Source organism: Amphiprion ocellaris, chromosome 12, assembly GCF_022539595.1.
Source record: "Amphiprion ocellaris isolate individual 3 ecotype Okinawa chromosome 12, ASM2253959v1, whole genome shotgun sequence".
NCBI classification, from domain to species: domain Eukaryota; kingdom Metazoa; phylum Chordata; class Actinopteri; family Pomacentridae; genus Amphiprion; species Amphiprion ocellaris.
In genome coordinates this window covers 11,288,841-11,313,206 of record NC_072777.1, presented here as the reverse complement: position 1 = coordinate 11,313,206, position 24,366 = coordinate 11,288,841, and the positions used below count along the sequence as shown (strand labels likewise).

Sequence of the window (24,366 nt, the reverse complement as noted above, 5' to 3'; positions counted from 1 at the left end):
AGTGATAATCAGCTTCAATGATCAGTGACCATTATTTATCATATCAACTAAACGTTTCAGCAATAAAGTAAAGCAATCAGTGACCCTGGCCTGTGTCTTCAGAGGAACTCTGGGTTTGACTCTCATCTTCAGCCAAACCTCAAAAACCAAACATCCTCCGCAGCAGGAGAAAGTCGGTCCAAACCATTTTCTCTACTTACCTCTGTAATGTCAATTGCCATTGTTGGCTGCTGTGTCCGCGTCGCTCCGCCCCTCCATGTGGGTCCGGCGGGATAAGGGCAACTGTTCTCCTCCTGCAGCCGATCAGCTGGACTTCTTCCCAGCGACACACCAGAAGCAAGAAGCCGGAGGGAGGGAGGGGGACGCAGGCAGAGACAGCACACCCAGCCAGAGGCAGAGCGGACCGGAGGGCACGGGGGTGGCCGCACCATGTCCTTGAGCCCAAAGCACTCCACTCCCTTCTCAGTCACAGACATCTTGAGCCCCATGGAGGACAGCTACCGCAGGTTCGGAGGGATGGAGCCCGCGGCGGGGAGCCTCGGATCCCCGCTGGGCGCCTACCGGCAGCCGCAGGTCTCCCAGCCCGGTATGCAGCATCATCAGCAGCAGCAGCAGCATCAGCAGCAGCCGCCTCACCTCCACCACCATCACCACCACCACCATCATCACCACCTGTCCTCCTCTTCATCCTCCTCCTCCTCCTCTTCCTCAGCCTCGGCCACCGCAGCAGCCGCCGCTCTGGGACCCGGCGGGCCCTACCACGTGTCCCACGGGGTGCCGCAGTTCTCCGGGGCCGTCAGCGGGTTCTGCAACGGCGGGATCGGGAACGTGGGAGACCTGCCGTCCTACCAGGAGACGGTGAGGGGCGGAGGGGCGGCGGCGGCGTGGTACAGCAACCCGGAGCCCCGGTACCCGACAAGTAAGAGCAGCTTCACTGGGAAGTTTTTTTTCTTCTGCTTTTAAATGTAAACGTTCCAGAAAAGGAGAAAATATCAGCTGGACACAATGGGATGTTTCTCCAGTGTGATCTATTTTTTTCTAGAGTTCTGTATTTATCTGGGGGGTTTTTTTGTACAGGCCGAGCTTTACTTTTTTGCATCTATATTTCTATTACACATCAGGCCTTCTCAGAATTCACTTTAATACAGTTTGATTTAATTAATTGTACTTTTTCCTGAGTGTTAACTGCGCCCACAACTAATTTTATAATAACTTTACTGCAACTAACTGCATTATTGATGCTCCTATATTGACTTAAATGCGTTTGTGATTCTCCATAGTGGTCTTAATTAATTTAATCAGTTAAGCAAATATTCATGCAGGTCTTTGATATTATTAAACACATCAAAGTCACAAAATTACGGTAATTTTTAAGCAAAAGTGAAGTTGCCGTTAAATTCTTGTTAATCCAATTTTTTAAAAATTAAAAAGTGTATATATTAATGTGCATTTAGAGGATCGTGATTTGTGGATGTGAACAATGGATGTTTGAGTGTTTTATTCATGGAAATGATGCGCGTAAAATTCAACAGTTGGATTGAAATTTGAATTTGAATTTACGATGCCGGTTATTTTTTTTTAGCCAAACGTTGATTGTAGTTTCTTGAAGTTTCCAGATTCATGGGCCCCTCCGCCGGTATGAACGTGCCCGGGATGGTGGGCAGCCTGGCCGGGATGGACTCCACCGCCAAGTCCATGGTGACGCTTCACGCCGCGCCGCGGAGGAAGCGACGGGTTCTCTTCTCGCAGGCGCAGGTGTACGAGCTGGAGCGGCGCTTCAAGCAGCAGAAGTACCTGTCCGCCCCGGAGAGGGAGCACCTGGCCGGGCTCATCCACCTCACCCCGAACCAGGTCAAGATCTGGTTCCAGAACCACCGGTACAAGCTGAAGCGGCAGGCCAAGGACAAGGCCGCGCAGCAGCTGCAGCAGGACGGTAGCGGCAGCGGTGGCGGAGGCGGCGGCCTGTGCGCAACAACTCGCCGGTCTTCCTCTGTGTCGCCGGTGCTCTCCAAGAACGGTAAAAGCTGCCGGACCGATTCCAGCAGCTCCAACCATAACGGCAACCGACAGAGCAGCTCGGGTGAGGCCATGACGGAGACTCCGCAGCAGCAGCAGGTGAACCAGCTGTCGTCCACGGAGGAGCTGGAGGATTTGTCCCCCAGTCCGCCGCTCGGACTGCACGGTCAGATCAACATGACGCAGACGGACGCGGCGCTCATTGAGTACACCAACAGCATGATCGGCTCCAATTTACTGTATGGGAGAACTTGGTAGGGATGCCGAGCGGAGGGGAGCGGGATCCGGCCTGCGGGGCATCTGTCCCGGGATGGATGCTTTTTTTGTTTTTGGAGAACCGGCTGCTGGACAAAAACAAGCACCACATTTTTTCCTCTTTCCGTGCGTAAAGTTCTGGTTCCTTTACGCACACAGGGACTTAAAAGACACTCGGTGGTTTTGAGCAATACGGTGCAAAAATAAACTGTATATTAGAGCCTCGAACATGGACTGAATGTTGATGATAATGTATTTTCTCCCGCTTCTAAACGAAATATTTGTTAGTCTTTTTTTGTTTTTGTTTTTTTGTAAATGACAGATGTGATTGCTGCTGCTGTTAAGATCATGAAACAAAACCACAAAAATCTAATTTAAGGAGTTTCAGGATGAGGCACGTTCCCCGTGCTTCCTTTTCACATACACTACAAATTAAATTATTACAGGTTTAACAAAGTCTGAAACACAAACACAATCTGTCTACAGCTCGGAGGTCAACGGAATGACAGGTATTTTCATTGGAAGAAAGTCATTAAAAATCCTTTGTTACAGCCGATTTTAATTTGTTTCCAGTATTGAATAAATGATATTTTCATTTTGGACATTCTTATTTATTTTTTTGTGAATCCTGAAGCAAACATGTAACAGATTTCAGTGTTTTTAAACAGTATTTAAAACAAAGACGGCAACAGCATGTGGATAGAATCAGTACGTTTTTTGTAACATTAAATACATCTGAATGAACTAAAAATTCTAAATTAATCCGCAGTAAAATTAGCAAACTGAACACTTCCCATTTTGTAAGAACTTCTAATTTTGATGGGAAATGTATTCAAAATTAAAACTTTTTATTCCTTTGAAGTTGAAAAAAAAAGATCAAAACATGGATTCAAATTGATATTGAAAAGAATAATACCATAATCACTTGTTATTTTACTGTACCTGTTTTTTTCCTCCCTTTTTTTTTTTTTTTTTTTAAACGAACCACACTGAGGAGATTTCTCTCAAAAATAAACACAGCGGGACACTTTGTCCTTGACTCACTTGTATTTGACAAGTTTAACAGGCGCACGATCATAAAAATCACAGATTACATTTTTTTTTAAAGTAGGACAAAAAGGGAAAAAATAAATCATTGTACAAGAAGACAATAAAATGAAAAAGATGCCAACTGATGACATGGTTCCCCTAAAAATAGTTGCCCATCCAATAAAATCCCAAAGTCCAACATCACTTTGAGTTTAATTCCAGTTATATCTTCTGGATGGAGGAGGAGGAGGGTAACTTCTGCCAGAGCTGTAGCCCTGAAAGACAAGAAGCAAACATCGAGAGGTTTTAAATACCACAGCTCTACTGTAACAATTAAAAGCACCAACAATAAAATAAAACATACACATTTTATGATTATTCAAATAAATTAATTTTTACCTGAATCTGAGAAGTTTCTTCTGTCACTGGAACCATTTATCTTTACGTACTAAACATTTAAATGCAGTCAGCTTGCAAAACGATTAAAAACTTGAATTTTATTTTTCTATTTCTGCTTAGATATGGGTGATAAAATAAATTTTGAGTTTTATTTTTATCTAAATTGTTGCTGTCACACACACACATATGTACACTAAACTTACTAAACAACCCACCAGGAATGACCAAAGAAGAAACTGTCAGTGAAGACATTTTCTACAGAAGAAATAATCTTACTTTAAGCGATGTGATCATTTAGTGTAACATGGAAATCTCTTCTACAAACGCACAACTCTTTGAGTGGACAAACTGTCTGCATGGACAGATGAAACCAGAAAAAACACATCATTTGTGGAAATATACGAAGCGACACTTTGATACATTAAGTTGGAATTACAGCTCTGCAACAAACAACAACACGAAATCAAAGAGATTAAGTTGGAGCCACAGAAAACCTACAAAACAGAATAATTACATTTATTTTTTTCATAGTTTAAACACTGAACTTCCATCTGACTTGAAGAGAATATGCATGTTTTTATTCCTGGCTGCTGTAGTCTGAATCACTACAGCATTTTATTTCATTAGAGAATAAAAGCCTACTGATACAAAAGATTTTATAGCCAGACTGATGCATCGTTTCCTAACATGAACCTTTTACTGAAGCATGGGGCTGGAAAACAACCTGCATTAAAACTGTTTAAAGTCATCAGTGGCAATGAATGGATGTTAACTGAAAACGTTTAGAGTGACGGGTCTGCGGTCGTCATCTGATCAGCTTTCACAAGAGTGAATATCAAAATCCTAGAAAACCCAACATGCTCAAACGTGGCCGATTCACTGACTAGTCAAACAACAAAATGATCCGTTTTGATTACTCTAAAAATTATGATTCACGTGTTTTTGACATTTTATTGATCTGTATAAAAATCTAAAAACATAAACAGATGACAAAAATAATATGTAGCATCCACAGCGAAAGAAAGACCTAACATCTAGAACTACTTAATACCAACTGTACCGAAAGATTTCAAATACACAGAAGACAATAAATCACAAATAAATTCAAGGAGCACGTGGCCAAATGAAAGTAAATCAACCTGTAAGATTACAAACAAAACCGTTTCCTAAAATTCAGTTTTCAGAGTTCATGTAGAACCAACTGGGAAGATCACTGTTCAACTTTTCAGCAAATTAGACCAATTTTCTGTTTGTTTCATGGAGCACAGATCTGACAAAAACAGCACCAGAACTCGATTCCAGGCTGATGAAACTTCAGTTATTTAACTTTTAAAGACGTAACATGAAGTTTTCAAGTCCCTTTACTAAACTTTCTTTTGCAAGTTTCAGCTCCACCCACAGCTTGTCGGAACAAAGCAGCGTCTGCAGCGAGCTTACACATGTGAAGTGTTTACCTGGTGCTGTTGCCCCCGGTTGTCCCTGCGGTCGTCCCTGCGGTCGTGCCAGTCGTCTCTGCGCTGATCGTAGCGCTGCTGGTAGCCGCCTGGCCCCGCCCCTCCTCGGTCACGGTTCATGTTCTGCTGGTACGCCGACTGCTGCGACTGCACGGACCGATCCCAGCCGTGACCTCCGCCTCTGTACTGCTGCTGCTGCTGCTGCCTGGAGACACATCACTTCTTTTAGGATCAATGAAGCACCCTGACCAGGCCTTACTTTGAAGCAGATATTGCAGGAGTTCCAGCATGCAGAGCTCCAAGTTGTGTTTTGGTCTGAAGTGGGTCCAGAGACCGAGGATTGAGAGGCACCTGAGCTCAACATGAACTGAAAACTGGAACATCCCTGAACCGTTACTGCAGTTAAATCACTTCATCAGTGGTTAGGAAGCAATACTTGGAGGTAATCACAGTGGAAAGTTAGAAACACAGTTTCACGGGTTAAATCAGGTTAATTCACGACAGAAAGTCCATTATGAACCGTCACAGCAGGTTGACATGATCACCTTTTAATTGATTTCTGATGAATGTGAACATTGCCTCTAAAGTTAAATGCTTCTGGCTGGACTGCGTTTCTGAACTGGATTAAATGACCACAAGGAAAATAATCAAAACCAGTGACACTATTATGTTGGTCTGGTGATACTTTTTTTTGTCTTTTTTTCCATAGATATTTTCGCATAAAACACACACTTCAAACTTGTATTTAATAATGATAACAATCACATCTAAAAAAATATAAAAGTCTAGAAATGAATCATCAGAAGAGACAAAGATATTCTACAAACTTTTTCATAACTGATTAATCTGTTTTGCATTTTTTTCACACAAAAAGCAGCTTCTTCAATGTGAGACTTTTTGGATTTTTCTCTGATTTGAGTGGAAATTGACTATTTTGGAGCTTGGTCTGTCGATCAGACAAAAGACATTTAAAGATGTAATTTTTTAAACATTTTTCCAGACTTGTATTTCACTTAACAGTTTTTAACTTTTTTATTAAGTAATAATGAAAACAGTTTTTAGTCGCAGCCTGGTGGCTTAATATTATATTCATTATTTTAAAATAAAACAAATGAACTTATATTTTACAACTTTATAAACTTTAGAAGTTCATAATGAGTAATGTTTGGGGATTTCACCGCCGACCGATTCAAAACGAAGGACTGTCTTTAATTGTGCTTTGAAGTGACCTTCCTGAAATCCCCATCGACTGGCGTTTACTGAGGGATCGAGCTGTCAAAGAGACAAAACCAACCTCTCTTCAGAGAAGAGGCGCATCGATGAACATGAAATGAAATGAACCATATTCACATATGGCTCGAATCGTCCTCATCCCTGAAATGAGGAGGCCACATTGCGTCCGTGGGACTGAGTGTAGAGCCGGCACACCGCAGCCCTCAAAAACGGCCACCGGACAATGTGTCAATCCAGCAGTGATATTAAAGTCTCCTCTGAGGAACAATGAGGAGAGAAGAAACTAAGAGCAGAAGCCCCATCCCTCATTACGGAACCATGTCACACTCTGGCCAGCGCCGGACTTAACCGAGCGCTGGAATCCATAATCCCCTCTCTCCAAGTTCCTCCTGCATTTCATTTGGTCCGGTCCTGAGTAGTTAAAGAAACTGTTTTCAGTCGCCGCTAATAACTACTGACCTGAGGTGACACAGAGCCACAATGGGCCTGAAAAGTTGAACCAGAGAACCTGATTAGGACTTTGGAGAAGTCTAGAGCCAGAATCAATAGGCGGTCTGTGTGGAGTCGTCGGCCGCGGTGCAGGGAACGACGCAGCCACCAACAGCATTAGTGATGCCTCATTAAGTTGCACAAACCTCCTCGAGAGAAATTTGTTTTAAAGCGACGGGAAAAAATCTTAATTTGGCAGCAAAGCCCCCCGATGGAGGGAAGGCAGAGCGCTGGTGGAGAAAGGCTGGAAATCTGTGTGGGGATTTAGACGGAGACGAGTGACAATAACCACAGACCACACAGGCCCTGACACGTTTCATTCACACCGGTTCACCTATAATTGATACCAATGAGCCACAAACACAACTTTGAGGAAAAGAGTTTTCCTGCTAAATCACATTTCTGACCTTAGAAAAGGCCCAAAACGAAAACCATGACGGGGAAAGTGCAAAAGTGTTTACACCTAACCTATCTATACAGGAACAGTTGGCATGGTAAGTGTGAACTCTACCCCCACAACAACCAGCTAATGCAGGTTCACAAAAAGCCGACACTCACCTTGGAAACTGTGGCTGGTGGAAGGAGGGAGGCGCTCCCAGCAAACTGTTCTGCCTGGAATCTGCAGAGAACAAAAGGCATGTTCAGAGGTGGTTCTACTGAGATAAGTTTGAATTTTTTTAACAATCAGAGGAATTTCTACCTGCATCTGAAGGCTGTTGGCATAACACAACTCATGAGTGAGGAACTAGTAGTTGATGTTTGTCATTCCTTTGTGTTTCACCTCAGTGTGTTGACAAGTGCTTCAGTTTAAATAGCTTCAGTAGCATTCTAAAAACCAGTAAAATATGTCACGTTTACATCAACAGTCGACTCTCACTGAGTTAAACTGCAGTGAAACCTGAGAAAATCCTCCAGTTTGACTGTTTAGAGGCCAAATACAGAAGAATTTGACATTAAACATGGACGCTAATTAACCCACCTCATGTCAGCTTTAACCTCAAAGATTAAAAAAAAGAAAGAAAAATGCCGACGACTTCTTTTTTTTTGTCACGGACACAGAACGAATCAGTTGTCATGATAAAATTAAGATATTTCAAACGTCGACTCACACTGGGCTGTGGAGGTGGAGGGTGGGGGGAATGCAGACGAGGAGAGCAGGAGCGCCACATTTGCATTTTTTGTTCAGAAAATGAAATAAGCATTCAGCCGGCAGCATTGTGGACGCCTCAAGTACCCTGGTTCCATCGCTGCAAGCCCTTCACAAAGACACACTTAAAAAAAAAAAAAGCGAAGGGCTTCTTCCAGATTCACTGTTGCCAAGGCGATGACGAGCTGTGTGCCGCGGACTTGTTTGTTTATAGGGGCAGGCCTGCTGAGTGGCTCAGCCTGGGGTGGGTGAAGGGTGCTGTGAAAAGGACCTGGAGGCTCAAATGTACAAACCTGGAAGGAGTCACTATAAAAATCATCCACCAATACGAGTTTACAGAAGCCAGTAGGGATGTTCCTGGATTAGAGCTGGTGAAAGCAAACACTGTGTGTGGACATTACGAGCTGTGCAATGTGATGGTAAATAAGGATCACAACAGTTTTACATATTTACACCTGGAGCTGCAGACAGCTCTTACAAACATATAACACGCACACACACATATGTATGCTGTATAAAACTTTTAATTACATAAACAGCATGAAGTAAAATCCTGTCTATTTTAGTCTCATTGTCGTGTTTTCATCTCAAACTGAAATATCTTAAAGTAGCAAAGAATAAAATATTGTATCTGTTTAGGACTCAGCAAATGCAATTTTCACTTTTGCATATTTTTAAAATATGTGATTTGTAATGATGGACCTCGGTCAGTTACGTAGTGTTACATATCTGTTTTGTTTTGTTCTTTCGGCCTCAAATTCAGGGTTGCTGTACACTTTTTAAGATCAACTTTTAGACTTTTCTTTAGCCCTAAATAAAAACAAAACATAAAACCTGAAGGAAATTAGTTTTTTGGAAGATAAGATCAAATGACATAATTTAGTATAAACTAAAGATATGTTATTTTATTTGTTTATTCGGTCTTAGCTGTGCTTTTGGTAAACATTATGATGTTTACTTTGGGAATCAGTTGACTTTTAATAAACAGCTTTGTATAATGCTTTATATTTCCCCCAAGCAAACATTCTGAGTAAGGAAACACCCACTTGAAAATGTGTAAATTTCGTTGTTTGACTTGTATTAAGTGTTCCGACACGCTGAACAACACGTTGGCACTCAGTGTAGCAGTCCGTGACACTGCCATATTTCCCAGATTTTGCCAGCACAGCGTCTGTGTTTCTCAGATTTCATATGCCACTCAACTTTTTAAGTCTAGACAACCCCAGTTTGAAACTTTTCTGGCACATAGGCTCACAATTGCTACCTGTGAAAGCTAGCCAGTACTTTTCATTAATCTTCCATTTCCCCATCTTGTTAGCTTCTTGTAAGTCTTTTGCTAATTGTGTGTTGTATGTGGGACACAGCGTTGTTATTAAGTTACACAAATGTAAGCCTTGTTTACTTATGCCCAACACCTAACCTGGAGTAGAGGCCACTGACAAAGAGTTCTATCGAGTGCTTGCTTTTATATCGATAACAGATCTGAGTCTCATGTCATCCTGAGATTCCTTGTAACAATATCCTCTGGTCCAACCTGAGCTCTTCTTCACTAGAGGGTTCTAGTTAAAGCTTAGCTGCTGGTGTTTGACACCGGTTCTAGCAGTGTGCGCCGTCAATTGTCGTGTCCTCATCTACAGGTCTTTATTGCTGATCTTGTTTGGCCAGCGGTGATTAATAATTTTTCTTTGGCAGTTACTCAAACTTTGCACTTTAATAATATTTCTTGATTGCAATATTTGTAGGGCCATAAAGGAGAATTAATTTTACATTGGCGTTGAAGATTCTTTTTGTTGTTTGTTGCTGTATTACTCAGGTGTCAGATGTTCTTGAGCTGTAAAAAGGCTTTTCATGTTTTTTTTTGGCTTTATTTGACAGGTAAGTCGAGAGTCAGACAGGAAAGCAGGGAGAAGAATGGGGGGAAGACCTGCAGCAAATGGCCGTGAGCTGGAATCGAACCCAGGCCGCTACGTTGGGGATTATAGCCCGTTTATGGGTCGCCCACTTAACCAGTTGAGCTACCTGGGCGCCCAGGCTTTTCATGTTTCGCCTATTTTTGCTTTGACGTCTGCAGCTGTGCCTTCCTGTTTGTAAATCATACTCCCCAAATTAAGTAAAGGATTTCACTTCTTCTCACCTGCTACCTGATAGCATACCACGCTACAACAATTATCGTGATTCCCATACATATCGGCAGGGAGGGACCTCCTCCATCTTCTAGTTGGCTCAGTCTGCCTTTGTCAATCCACTCGATGATGCCCTTATTTAATGGCAGAGTAGCTGCGATGTAGCATTTATGAAGAGGAATAAAAGTCCACATGTAACGGATGCAGGGGAGGTGAGCCATCAGATTTATTGAGTCTGAGTCCCATCTTGGATCATAATTACATACATATTTTTTGGTCTTAAGTCTTGTTTTGACTTTCATTTTTACTCAACGTTTAGTGCTCGATTAAGTTCAGGCATCAAAACTATTTTATTAGGTTAAGAAAAGGATCTTGCTTTGGTATAAAATACACTGACGTTACATTTACCATATACTACAAGACTCCATTTTGTTCAGTGCATATGAATTGTCCATCTGTGATTTTACATGCACTTATTCACACGACTAGGGCTACTTTATGTTTATTAATGATCTGGATGGAGAACAACTCCAATGCTGAGCTCACTAGAAGGTGGAGGAGATCCTTACTGACACATATGTATGAGAATAATGTGGGCTGATAATGGCCAATTTAATGTGTTGAGGCCTGCTAACTTCAACTGTGATTTGTTCAACTTTAAATAAAACATGTAGATACTGTCAAATCGGTTTAATTTTTAGTTTGTAACTAAATATATTAAAAACAAGTGGCATTTCCATCAGCCTATTCTGTACTTTGTACTTAGTGGAAATAAGCAAAAGTTAGCATCCCAAAATGCTAAGCTAAGATGGTTAACATGACACAGGTAGCACTACGATGAAGATGAGCATGTTAGCGCGATGATAAACATTTAGCTCAGAACTGGTCATTTTGTGTTTGAATTTGAAAAATTGACCAACATCACATACTCAAAGTAAAAACTCTGGAATATTTCAGTGTCTTACAGTACATTTACAACATAAATCAATCAGAAACTGAACTAAAAACAATAATTAGAACATAAATCTCACTGCAGGTTAAAGGATCATTTGTCTATATGGGAACCTTGATCACGCTGAAAGAGGAACCATCTGATGACTGATGTTTGATTTAAAGCCCAAAGGAAAAAAGGTAAAACTATAGTGGATTAACAGAATACTGAAAAGCACCTCACCAACAAATGGATAAAAACAATTAACATACATTCTGTATTACGTAATAAACTAAAGGAAAGTCAAGTGGGAAATATTACACCAGTCTTCTACTGACCGCTGCTAAAAATAGTGAAACACACAATTACCAGCCAGCAGGCAGACTGCTGTTGGAACATTATCATTTTGTTTCTGTCGTTCAGTTTTCATGTTTGATTATCTCCTTGGCCAACAAACTTTAAGTGGACCACCCAGTTGGGCTCCAATTATAACTCCACAACACTCTGGTTTTCTTTTTCTCATCACCACCGATGACTCAAAAGAGAGAATTACAAGTGGACACCTGTCAATCTCCTTAATTAACAATGATCTGAAAGTGTATAGACCTCCAGTCTGCGCCAGACAAAAGCCAACAAAGGATTACGCTTTAAATCCTTAAAACATGCTGTGTCCACTGTATCAATGCAGGGATTACAACCGTGCTAAACAACTAAACGTCTCTCTCCATCTCTTTTCAATTAGTTCAGCGACTATTTGACTCAGATCCCGTCCAGCAGGCTCAGCTCTAACAACAGAAGCAGGACAGTAACTTTCCTATCCGCTGAACAAAGCTCGCTGACAGACTTCCAAAACTTCAGCAGTCCCTCCTGCTGCTGCTTCGCAAACCAAGAATTAATTTCAAAAGAAAAAAACCCCAAACAACAGATGTCTGAGAGGGACATGGCTTGAATTAAAATAAGATTTTTTTTCTGAAATTGACATATATGAATAATCACAAGGCCTGGATTATTGCCAAAATAAATACTAAAATCACACTCAATGTCCCAATGATTTCAATAGAATAAGCAGAAAAATGGACAATGTCTAAAGTGATAAAACAAGATGACATCATGATTGTAAAATAAATCCACTAAAAGGTGATTAGTGATAATGTCTTCTGACACCTTCTAAGATATGATGGTGGATGTTTCTGTTTACATCTGAGGCTGTAAAGGTTAAATAAACATAAACATTAAGACCAAGCCGATACACCTTCAACCGAGGTTTTGACCATTACAGACCAGGACAACAACGACCTGTACCATCCAGAGCACTGTTCAAATATGAAGAAGCCTTTAATTAAAAACACTATTTTCATTAAGGGAAAAAAACGACATTTTAAAAACCTTTCTGCGGTATCACAGAAACATTTGTGAGAATATAGACAAGAAAATATCATAATGACCAACACTATGTGAATATGGTGATACAGAAGTTGGTCTAGAAGTCAGTGTGAGCAGCGATTATGTGCAGTTGTTACTGTGAAGTGGACGGGGAGTTTGCAGGCTTATCAGCCACTGGGCTGCTGGATCAAATGTTACTTTGCTGCCCTGGTTAAAATTTGGTGTCACTGTGTGTCAAGAAAATAATGGCCACCAGCAGAGACTCCCCGGCTGGTTATTAAACACCAGCTGGTCCGGCTGCACTACACAAAGCCCAGCAGCATGTTTCAGAGGCAGCATGTTGACACATCACCGCAGGAGGTAGCTGCACTGTCAAAGGGGGAAGTTAACTTTGGTTTCAACCCTCTTCAGAGCGCATCACACACCCAATCAAACGGGATCCTCCCGGATGCTTTTATCAGAGGGGGCCACTGTGTCCAGCGCAGCCACTCGACAGTCTCATTACTGGCCCCGGTCTCCCACAACGCTAATCAGCAAGCAACCCCCCCTTCCAAAAATAAATAATAAAAAAAAAGAACTCACAAAAGCCCAGTGCAGCAAAGCCTACAGTGATTACTGGCCAAGCAGAGGGTTGGTCCTGAGAAAGTGTTATCTGGACAAAAGCAAGCCTCTGGCCTTCTGCTGCAGAATAAGGCCTACTTGTCTGGATAATCACATTCCTGGAGTTGCCAATATTATAGTTGGTCCACATTCAGTCCAGTTTTTACCAATATTTATACACAGAATCACACAATTTCCCTTTGTCATTTGTGTTATTTAAAAATGTCGAATTCTTTCAACAGTTCATAAATTATATTATAAATTAATTTTACACCAAAACTGAGCATCAAAATGTCATTGCTAAATAAAAAAAGTAAAAGGTTTGGCACTTCAGGAAAAAACAGTGAAAACCAAATAATATAAATGCTGCCTTCAACAATGACACATTTCTGTTCCAGGTACTTCAGCTGATGTGATAAAAATCACCAGAAACAGGCCAGGAATCACAGAGGAACCGTGCTGAAGATGTACAATAATCCCCTTTTATTAAAATAACAATTTCTCCATGAACGACGGAGAAAAATACAGGCGAGTGAGATTAAAAAAAAGAATGTCCTGGACCGCTAATTGGCAAGTTTAACATGAAGAACGAGCAGCAGAGGCCAGGGGAGGTGCTACCGCAATCCGGAGAAGCCAAAAGCCCCCATTTGCATCAAGTGCCACCAGAATAGCTGCGACTCCCCCGCATGCTATCAGTGGGCAGATGAGATTATTCATCTATTTGCAAATTGGCACATCAAAGTCAAACTGGAGAAGAGCTGGCAGAGGACCGTGGGGCTGAGGCCGGGGCCGAGCACAGATCGTGATTAGGAGCTGGGAAAGAGATTCTGCCTCCATATGTGATGAGTTGTTCAACTATCCCTCATGTGATGAACATAATCATGTAACACAATTATTTGTGCCTCAGTTTGACAGCTGGGTATATACAGTCTCCAATTTCCCCTTCGTCACAATAACTGTTTTAGATGTGAAAGGACTAAACAATAATTTACAAAAATATGAAGAGAAAACCTGTCTTCCATTTTCATAATAGATGAACTATTTTAGTCAATTTTAAGCAAAACAGACAAATGGTAACTATAGTTACAGCTGCTTTTCTCCGTTTGTCTTTACGGTTTTAGAAAATAAATAGTTACGTGAAGTGGATCTTACACATTAATCTCAGATATTGTGGATTTTTACATTTCTTTACATTACATTTTAGAGGTGTATATCAGAGATTTATTGTTTTGATCCAAGGAAATTGTAGTTGTAACTGGAGCTGATGTTGCAAATATTCTCTGGTTTTCCTTCTTGAGACCTTTAAAGCTAGTTCAGAGGAAGTTTCAGATATAAAAAGCTGCATGTAATCTAGACACAATGGTTGATACAAAGAAGAGACATGAACATAACCAGATTAAGCGTGTTTGGTCCTTTAATTTTGTCTATCTGCTGATTCTATTCAGATCCAGTAAGTGCTGATTTAATATAATTTATGTGACACATTCAAATAATAGCAGAAGCCAACTAAGCCGGGCACTAGCTACCGGATTTGAAAACTCAAGTGTTTCATGTGGATTATTGCTATGACATGAATAGAAGTTCAACTCTGAGAGTGTCAGCACTGAAAGTGATTTGTTGCAACAAGCAGTACAGAAGACTTATCACTCAGCTGGAGTAACTCAAGTTCTTCAACCAGGTTTTCTGCGCGTATACACCTCTTTTATGAGTTCAAAAGATAATGTAGTTATGCATAAACTCAGTGTGAGAATATGACATTCAAAAAGGGACACAAAATGTCATTTCACTACAAGAGCTTCAGTTGCATGTCAGACTTCAGCAGTTAATGGGAAAATTATTTGAGAACTCATTGACAGGGACGGCACAGAATTGGTAGAAAGCACTATATCCAATCAAATCAGTCTTATATTTTACCATTTTCACTCTGCTTAACAAGGCAAAAATACTTCCAATGGACATGTCAGCCTCACAATGGCCACAGACTCACAAAGAAGTCTTTGTGAAGTGAAGAGAAAAGGAAAACAGCACAGCGAAGAAATTGCGGGCCAAAAGAAAACTTTAGTTGAATTGAAAGGAGCTGGTATTATGGTTAGGGGTCCAATAATATGGAATATCATACTACATTGTTCAACACAAGGTTACAGCAGTGAATATAACAAATCATCCATGACCTTGGAGACAGTAATATGAAGAGGTCCAGTAACTTTTTTACAAAACTTCCATCTAGTTTGTTGGATTGTGTGTCTGATGAACTGAGATAATGCCAACATTTTTCTGTAATATTTCAGTTATATACACCACTCAGACTAACAAGGTCAGGCAGTCTCAAAATTGTAATTTTTTTCAACTAAAAGGTTATCATTTACCGTCATCCTTTGATGGATTTTGATAGCGACAGAGTTAAAGACCGTTAATATGAAGACAGAAGATGACACATGGCATGTATCTTAAGCATGAAAAACCAACATTTCTAAAACTCCCTTTTGTGTGGTGCTTGAACTGTACCAGCATTTGACACTGCTGTAGCTGGACAATAAAATATCATATCTATATCAAAGAAGACAGTACTGTTTCAGGCCAGTTGACTGTATTCAGCACATTCTGGATGAAAGTTGTATTTGAAATCAAATTTGCAATATTTTCTTTGCTAAGAATTTGTCATGTGTCAATATGGTCTGCAAACGCTGGTAGTTGACCAATATTAAAGCGAGATATAACAGTCATGCTACCCTCACAGGGCTCCAGAGGGTGACCAAATATCTTCACTGTGAGAGGTGGGCAACTAGTCCTCTGTAACTGTCAATACATTGTTATCAGTCAGTATTAAACCCACTAGTAGTCCCTGTTGCTAACTCCACACCCACTGCCAAGTACACTGTCAGCCCTTTTGTACCGTCCTGCTGTGGATGAGGAGCTGGAGTGAGCAGCTTATTACATGGTGATGTTTTTATTTATCGTTTGCTGCTGTCAGAATAATTACAGATCACCTCAAACAGCTCATGGTGTGGTTAGTGTTGTGCCAAAAGGTGTGATGACAAAGTTTGTGTGCACCTAAATGACAAAGTTAGATGCACCTGTGCAATCAGTGTGAAAAAAGTCTGAAGCTCTGCCTGTGTTTGTTTTAACCAAAATCAAGCACAGCTATTTATAGAGAAAATTTTCCTTCAAGGATGATTTTCATCATGATAAACATGTTGAAATGAAATCAGTCCAATGTTAAGCAAAGCAAGCAGAGATAAATCAGTCTATATTTGTGATTACGAATGAGATTTTTTTCTATTACAATTGAGGATATTCTTGGCAGTTTAAGTGCTTAGATTTGGCTTCAGGGCTGAGGTTAGACTTAGCTGTAGAAAGCCTAATGTCAATCATAATCCTCAGAACGATGTAAACGTGTATATGTGTATCTTACGTTGGAAAGGTTGGTGGCCACCAGCATGTGGAGGACGGTAGTTTCCTTGATGGTAGTTGCTTGGGGGTGGGGCGTTGCTGTACTGTCCCCCGCCACGCTGGTTTCTGTTCATACTGTGACTGAAGGAAGAGAAGAGGTTGTGCTGTAAAAACTAATTGGAAAAGCATAACAATCTTCACCAACAACCATTTTAAAATCCTCACATATTCCAGGTATTCAGAGTTTGTCTCAAATTCTTGTCATTTCAGGGCAGAAAGCCTCTAGATCTTTACTGTGACGAGCCTCCACCTGGACACCAGATGTCCCTGTTTTGTCCTTCCAGAGCTGAGTGAGGGTTGTCATCTGATTGAGCCACACCTGGGATCAAGTTGCTGAACTGAATAAAACCTCCCTCACTCCAGTCAGTCTCTCTCTCTCTCTCTCCCTGACAGAAGCTGCTTCCTTCTGGAGCTCCAGCAGCATGGTTTTGAGTTTCAGTTTGTGGTCTGTAGTGCATCTTTTGGGTTGTTTTGTGTTATAATAAAACCACTTTTTAGTCACCACACTGTTGCTGTCTCCCTGCTTTGTTGCAGTCTTTGAGCCAAGCTGTAACAGTATCATTGAAACTATTTTTAGGTTTAACAGCTGCTTAAGGACAAAAGGGTACATCAGGATACAGAGACTCAGGCTGAAGACAGTAAAAATGGTCTCAAAGTTAGTGATGCTTGCATAAACCATGTACAAAGTTCTGCAGATATATAGTTGGCATATAAGATATGGTGATAAAGATATAGACAGAGATAAAGACGAGCACAGACACTTATTATGGCTCAACACATCTCACAGGAAAAAGAAATAATCCAAAAGCAGTTGTCACACAAGGGATATCTGATTTCGTAAGGAACACCCAGTCTCTCCTTACTGTTTTATTTATCTTTATCTGTTCTCACACAGGAGCCTCTGCCATATCACAGATATGAAACACTGACTGGATTAAGTCCAGCATTGGCCTCTTGCCTCAGACTGAACTGAACACATATCCCTGTTTCCACAGAACGGCCACTGATTTAAAATCACAGCAACACACATTCATTTTTTTCTACAATTTTCTCCTGGTTTTTCTGCTCACCATCCTCCGAGCACCTGCCCGTTTGGCCCCATCAAGGCACATAACTGCCTAAATTACTGAATTAACGACTTAGTTTAGTGGGCAAAAGAGAGAGAGAGAAAAAAAAGGGATTGCATTTTGTTTCTTCAAATCTGTGCATAATTAATTCCCAAACACGCTACAATCGGACCGAGCCAGATGTTCAATTATTCACATTTCCTTAATGATAATATCAATGTGTGGAGAAGAGAGCTTAGATCATAATCAAGGATGGCTGGTTAATGGGGACCGTTATGGGGGATACAGACATTTAAACACATTTTTCATTTTAAAATACTGTACTGAGTCACTGCAGAATCAGCAGTCATTGTTTGATGCTATAAAATGATATCATCACACCATACAAGATGCTTCAGAGGCAGGTGTGTATTTGTGGAGCTTTTTCAAGGTGTTTGAAAATGAAAAGAGACCCGTGAAAGTGCAGGGGATTTTACAAACTGAGATTTTAATTTGAAAAATGTGACACAGCGTGATAAAAAGGGATGGCCCTTCAGCTATGGATGTAAAAGCTGTAATTGTGCTTCTTTTGGATATTTTTTCTCTATTCAAAAGGATGTATGAGTCTTAGACACTGTAGTGACCTGCTAGACTAAAGTGTGCGAATACTTTTAGACTGATCAGAATTATGCTAAAAAATCTGATCATATTTCGGGACACACTTCTACATAGCTGCTGGGTGAAGTAGCGACCTATAGAGAAACGTATTGTAGTCACTCAGCCTACAGCATCATCAAATCTTGACACGCTGACTGGTTAGAAAATGTTTTTATATAAATTATCTCCATTTTGTGTATTTTCTCACACGTAGGGAAAAAGTTCTTGAGAAGGATAGATGTGATCTTTACAGTTCTGATACTGGCTATTACAGTTGAAATGAAAAGATAAACTTACCCCAGAGCTCTGAAGCCAGACTGGTCCAGGTGAGCCTGCTGCCTGTTCGGGTTGAAGCCCAGCTGGGGTCTCCATGGTTCCCTGTTCCCTTTCTCCCAGTCCCCTGGTTTTAAGACCTTATTGGGAATTCTGTTAAAAAAAACAATCCCAGTTAAAGTTGTTTCAGCTAAAGATTTTATGTAAAAATATTTCATCCTTTTGTTGACATAACGGAGAGAAAAGTACGATCATGTCTACATAAAACTCACCAGAACCTCTGATTTGGTTTAGCTGTTTCTTCATTCACATATAAATAATTGAAACAGAAAAAGAATTCCACTCTACAAAAGAATTATTTGTGTTTTTTATAAGATGTAAAAAGTGGACTATGTGCATTTTGTGGTGATCAAACAAAATGAGTACATCACTATGGGCTTTGGTCAATTTTATGGAGCTTATTTTTGATCAGCCACAAAGAACATCCTGATGTCCCAAATAACTCATAAATACAGCACTAAATGCAGATTTAGTCCGGTGCTCAAAGTCGTCCAAGAAATGCTCTATTTCTTGCTTTTTGAGTAACATTTGCTAAAACATGCAGCGACCAACTGTCTCAGGAAATGTTTGAGCATTTAGTAAGAAGAAAAATATGGCTGTGAACCAGTTTTCAGGACTTCTGTCATTAGTTGGAACAAACTGGTTTGAAGCGGAGAGTTACAGACAGCAGAAAGTCGCAAAGCTTTGTGAGACAGACTAACTCGTTGTTGGTTTGGGTTTGACAATTAAAAAAAATAAAAGAGTACACTAGTCATATATTTTATTAATGATGAGGGAAAAATGAAAAAAAAAATATTTCCACATCTGAAATGCAAGTCTTTAATGTTCAATAAAAAATTTATGATTTAAAATAAATTTAAAAAAGAAAAATCCTCACTTTGCATCAGGCAGGAGGACCGCCTTGAACACAAAGCCATCTGCATACTGAGGATCCTTGAACTTCACTCTGAAAAGTAAAAGAAAATCATTTTTCAATTGAGGACAAGAAGGGTTCCATTAGCTCACACTTTTTTAAAAGAAATTTTTCAAGGAAAAAAAATCTCCCCTTCAGCATAGAGACCCGAGTTTGTGATGTTCATGTCAAGTGTTGTAATTTTCTTCTCAACCTGACTCGTCTACTTCACTGTCATTTTCGACATGTTCCTGAATGTCTTTCCACCCTAACAGCATGGCTGCACACTTAGATCACAGTAATGAAAGGGAGGTGTACCAACACACACAGCTCAAAACTGTGATGTGTCTAAAAATAATCTATGTCAAATCACTTTGGAGCTGAACTGGAAATGATGGGACAGTGAATCTCTGAGACAGACTAAATATACAGGAAAGAAATAGATTTGTCTGAGATGGTATATTTAGATGGAATACTGGGCATGTTACTGTGATTTTGAACTGCGTGCAAGACTTTGTGATGCTACGATTGCACCAAAACTGCAGGTCTCATACTGAGCAAAATACAGGAGCAGCTAACCAAATATCATTAAATATACCTTCACTGCAAATTACAGTCAAGAAATAACCAAAGAGTTGAACAATCAATGGCACACTCTCAACAAAATTGTACATTTTCAGTGACACCTAAACAAATAATTATTTGAACAACGTAAAGTGTATAACTAACACTTTTGTTAGTCATTAGTCTAGCAAAAAATGTTACATTATCAAGTTCCAATCTGAACATTTATCACTTTTGTCAGTTTCATCATTTACATCTGAAAATCTGGGGGGTTCAGACTGCTGGTCAGATATGAAAAAATCATCTAGGGCTCAAGTACACTGGGATGATTGTTTTCAAAAATGAACAGTGCAAAGATTAAATGACTGCACTAATCATTAATTGCAAACCTAATTATAGGATTTAAATAGGAAAGATTTGCTGCTAGGCTACCTAATTCGATTGCGTTGAAGTCCAGGTGTTCCATTGATTTTGTCCACCTCCTGTCATAATTGACATCAGCTTTTTCATATGTATGTTTGACATCAATTGAACATTTAACTCTAATGAGCCTTTCAGACGGATATATGCAGCTTAAGCATTCAGGTACAACCACAACAAAAGATCCACTCTTAGTGTTTCTTCTTCCCGTTATTAGTCAGTTTGTGTCGATGAGAGACTTACCCGATGGAGCTGTTCTGTGAAATGTCACGCAGCATTGGAATAGGCGACTTCACTGTCCTAAAGGATAAACGTCAAACAAAAATGAATAAATGAAGTAGTCGTCACACTTGACCAGCTCTTTTTTATTGGGTTAGACTGAAACATGGGACAAAATGTACAGAAGTGAAAATAAAGCAGGCGTTCCTTACTTATCTGGTAGAATAGGGTCGTCATCAAGATTTATTGCACCTTGGATTCCATGGCATAGCTCTGCAGGGATGTCAGTGCTCTGAAAGAGACAAAGTTGTAGTTTTTATTCTGTATTTAACAGTGATTCGATTCAAAGTGTCAATGCAGCAGGCATGGAGTAACAGCATTTACTTATCTGTCGAATAACGAGGCATATTTGTTACAACACTTAGAGTCCTCAGAACTTATCGGGTGAACTGGAATAATGTGAAAATGCTGTTTTTGTCCTGCATCAAGGGAACATTTGCAAAATGGCCATGAAATTTAGTGATCACATTTATCTTTTACAGAAGATATACATGTTTCTCCTCTCAACAATGTGTCAGCTTTGCACAGAAAATAGCAACGTGTGTCTGCGCAGAAGGTGTTTCCAAAGTGCTTTTCAGAAGTTTGTCCCACCTTTATCTGACATAACAGATGCACTTTATTTGAATCAATACTGTCGTCTAGACAGGCCGTACAACAGTTCATGTTTCACTGCAAGCGTTTTTGTGAGATACCATTATTCCGAGGAGAAGAGAGTCCTCATCATTAAAGATTTTTTAAATGCAACATGAAAATAGGCAAGATGCACTAATGTGGGTTTTACGCATTCCTCGATCATTTACAGATGCAAACTTTCTCCAGGCAGGCTCTCAAAGCTCTGAATCCTTTTCTGACACATGCTGGAAGACGCTTCTATTTATCATGAAAGTATTTCCTCAGTGACAGCAAAACATACAGAAGCCTTCAGAAACTCCTGCAGGTTAAATTAGGCCAACCAGCCATGAATAGACTAGAAAAGTAGTGATCAATATTAAAGCTGGTGTTCATGTTCCTAGGCTAACTACTACCAACTCAGTAACCTAACTGCATATTGTGACAATGCAAAGCACAAGAACTGCCTGGTAGTAATATGTCATGTTTGCACACTATGTTGATTTATGCAACGATAATGAAAGTAACTGTTGTTCAACATTAACTTTGATTAAAACATGATAAGCTCCATTTCAGTTGCCATTGTATGAGGTGATTCTAGACAACCAACTTAATAATCTAAAGAAAAATTGTTATCATATAGTCAAGCCAATGCAGTAATTACTATTTGAGCAGTTGGCTAAACAGCTTCAGATTTTTATATTTTTTTAGAACTGTACACTTCACTAAAAGACAGACTATGCTTTCCATTAAAAAATGCCTTTGAATATAAAATTTCCGAGAGACTACAGACAGTCAATAAAAAGGTTCACTAATGTATCTGATCTCACATTGCCTGAACCAAATTGGAACTCGGGTCAATGTGTGCAGTTTTACATACTGCTGTACTTTTGCTGCATTCGTTTCATTATTCAGACATGCCCATTAAAAAGTATTCACCCAGCGAGTATGAGTCTAAAAAACAATTGCTTCAGTTTATGAATAATTAGCTAGAGCAAACCCAATGCAGGCGGCACCTGCACAGCCTCACTACACATCTGCAGCTCAGTGACGTAGCACATATCATAGTTTGATTCACAGAAGACAACTCTTATTACAGACAAAAAACAGCTGAATGTGTGTGTATGTCTGTGCACCATCCCACAGTTAGGATATTTTCAAAGCAACACTATGAGATACTAATCGAATTTTAAAATTTACAGTTAAACTTCTCAGATGCTTCATGTGCTGACACATTTGTCTGTTTATAGCTATAAACAAAGGCTGCTAAAAAAAACAACTAATGGTTTGATATCAGTTTAATTTGAGTTTAAGTTGATCCCAGTGTGTCTGGTGACATTAGTTTTGTTACCTCGTGAGATTCTGTACGGTAGAGTTCATGGATGAAGTCAAAGAGCAGGTGAGATCTGGAGAGAAACAACACGTCGCTCCCCAGGCTGTTTCTTTTCACTGAAATACAGAACAAATCGCAACAGCAGTCAGGGAGGAAAAACAAAGTGTTTACTGCTCTGATTGTATTGGACTACATGGTAAAAAGATGAAATGAGGTGATTAGAGGGTTGACAAATGGAAAGGGAAAACACTGAAAAAGAAAGAGACAACAAAACAATAGACTGGATGTCAGAAGGAGAAGGAACAATGAAGAAAACGGAACACTGAGCATCCTGAAAATTTTGATACCTGGATGATGATAGCAAAAAATAGAGAGAAAACTGTATTCTGCTAGGATAATCAGGATTCCTGTGAACTAAGTTGCTAACAGCAGCTGGTACAATTAAAGTACATCAAATATTTTAATGGTGAGCTCTTTTGAGTTTGCCCCATTTAACGTTTCTCTATTCAGTCACCACACACAAAAAAACTAAAAGGCAGAACTGTTTTCTCTGTTATGCCAGAGTTTAGTGTTGCGGTTAGTATCTAGATATAAAATGCAGCTCAAGGTATAAACATTTGCAAAGATATCTGTTCTCTCCACTTCCGAGCAGCAACATCTTTCAGGAGATGATTCCTTCACTTGTTCCTTAAAATCCTTTTTACCGTCTTCAACATTAACACAATGGTATTTCTTTAGCAAATATTTGGAAGAAGCTGAATCCTTGTGTCAACATGAAAGATATCTGACTGAAACTATTACATTGACATCACCTGACAATTTTGCATTGGTTTACCTCAGCGGCTGCCTAAATGTTCAGTTTGTCTCAGCTGCTTCTGCTAAATTCATTCCTTCCAAGAACCACTAACACCAGATAACATTGCTGACGGACCCATAATGTTACTGATGTGGGGAGTAACTGCAGTGTAGATTTTACAGATGCAAGCATTTAGTTTATTTGTTAGCACGTCTATCATGAACATTTTCATTTAATTTGAATTGGTTGAGGAAAAATTTACAACACTGTCACAGATCTTGTCTTGAAATAAGTGATTATTTATTTCCGATTATGGTTTTGTAGTGAAAAACAGGACAACAAATATTTTCTCATAGTTTTTGCAGATGAAATTAGCACTGATGAGAACAATCTCTTTTGATTCATATATATATATATATATATATATATATATATATATATATATATATATATAGTAAAATAACTAATATGAATGACAGTCCAACTCATAATATAATTTCTGTCAGTGAGGCCTCTCATATCATTCCTGTTCCACTGCTACGTTTTAATACCACACTTAATGACTCTGACTGAATTGTGTTGATTTAATCAGTGACAATCAGAAATATAGAAGATGGATCGATGTCAAAACATCTTTTGTTGCAGACGGTTCACTAAAAAAGAAATCTTGTCATCAAGTTTCACACAGTGGGCTTTTGCTCACCTTCCTCAGCCGTGAGGTCGGGGTAGACTTCAGCCAGAGCTGCCCTCAGCCGACGTTCATCCACAAAAGGCAGCAAGGCAACACCTTAGGAGGACAGACATGGAGTGAGTGCAACCAACCATCCACATTTTTTCTCTCAGTTTTTAAACATTTATGTTGAGCCCAAAATTCACATCCAGCACTGCAGGTAGTAGTTGCCCATCCTTGCTTCTCAATCTACAAATT

General features: G+C 39.8%; 2 protein-coding genes across 3 annotated transcripts in view; one reads left to right on the top strand and one right to left on the bottom strand.

Moving 5' to 3' along the window:
* The first annotated feature begins 302 nt into the window (after positions 1-302).
* Positions 303-2,873, top strand: nkx2.4b (NK2 homeobox 4b). Of its 2 annotated transcripts, XM_035957773.2 has the most exons (3): positions 303-586; positions 713-919; positions 1,610-2,873. In XM_035957773.2, the coding sequence occupies exons 1-3, from the start codon at positions 430-432 to the stop codon at positions 2,272-2,274; spliced, it is 1,029 nt and encodes a 342-aa protein (XP_035813666.1). In that variant the 5' UTR covers positions 303-429; the 3' UTR covers positions 2,275-2,873. The 2 variants fall into 2 exon arrangements, with proteins under 2 accessions (XP_035813666.1, XP_023147232.2); XM_023291464.3 differs by having other exon boundaries at positions 303-919.
* Positions 2,874-3,299: 426 nt separating this feature from the next.
* The window catches only part of xrn2 (5'-3' exoribonuclease 2), a 42,807-nt gene continuing 21,740 nt past the window's right edge, over positions 3,300-24,366 (bottom strand). Inside the window, exons 22-31 of the mRNA XM_023291461.3 lie at positions 24,142-24,225; positions 22,661-22,758; positions 20,853-20,932; positions 20,665-20,721; positions 19,423-19,491; positions 18,510-18,638; positions 16,472-16,590; positions 7,434-7,494; positions 5,154-5,358; positions 3,300-3,575 (exon numbers count right to left, since the gene is read on the bottom strand). Coding sequence (XP_023147229.2) covers positions 3,513-3,575; positions 5,154-5,358; positions 7,434-7,494; positions 16,472-16,590; positions 18,510-18,638; positions 19,423-19,491; positions 20,665-20,721; positions 20,853-20,932; positions 22,661-22,758; positions 24,142-24,225 — 965 coding nt within the window. The 3' untranslated portion in view covers positions 3,300-3,512. The remainder of the gene's footprint in view (positions 3,576-5,153; positions 5,359-7,433; positions 7,495-16,471; positions 16,591-18,509; positions 18,639-19,422; positions 19,492-20,664; positions 20,722-20,852; positions 20,933-22,660; positions 22,759-24,141; positions 24,226-24,366) is intronic.

Excerpts from the sequence above, each read along its gene's own strand:
- nkx2.4b (XM_023291464.3), top strand. The coding sequence starts at position 430 with ATGTCCTTGAGCCCAAAGCACTCCACTCCCTTCTCAGTCACAGACATC. Across the intron at positions 920-1,609 it reads GGAGCCCCGGTACCCGACAA|TTTCCAGATTCATGGGCCCC; the intron begins GTAAGAGCAGCT and ends AGTTTCTTGAAG.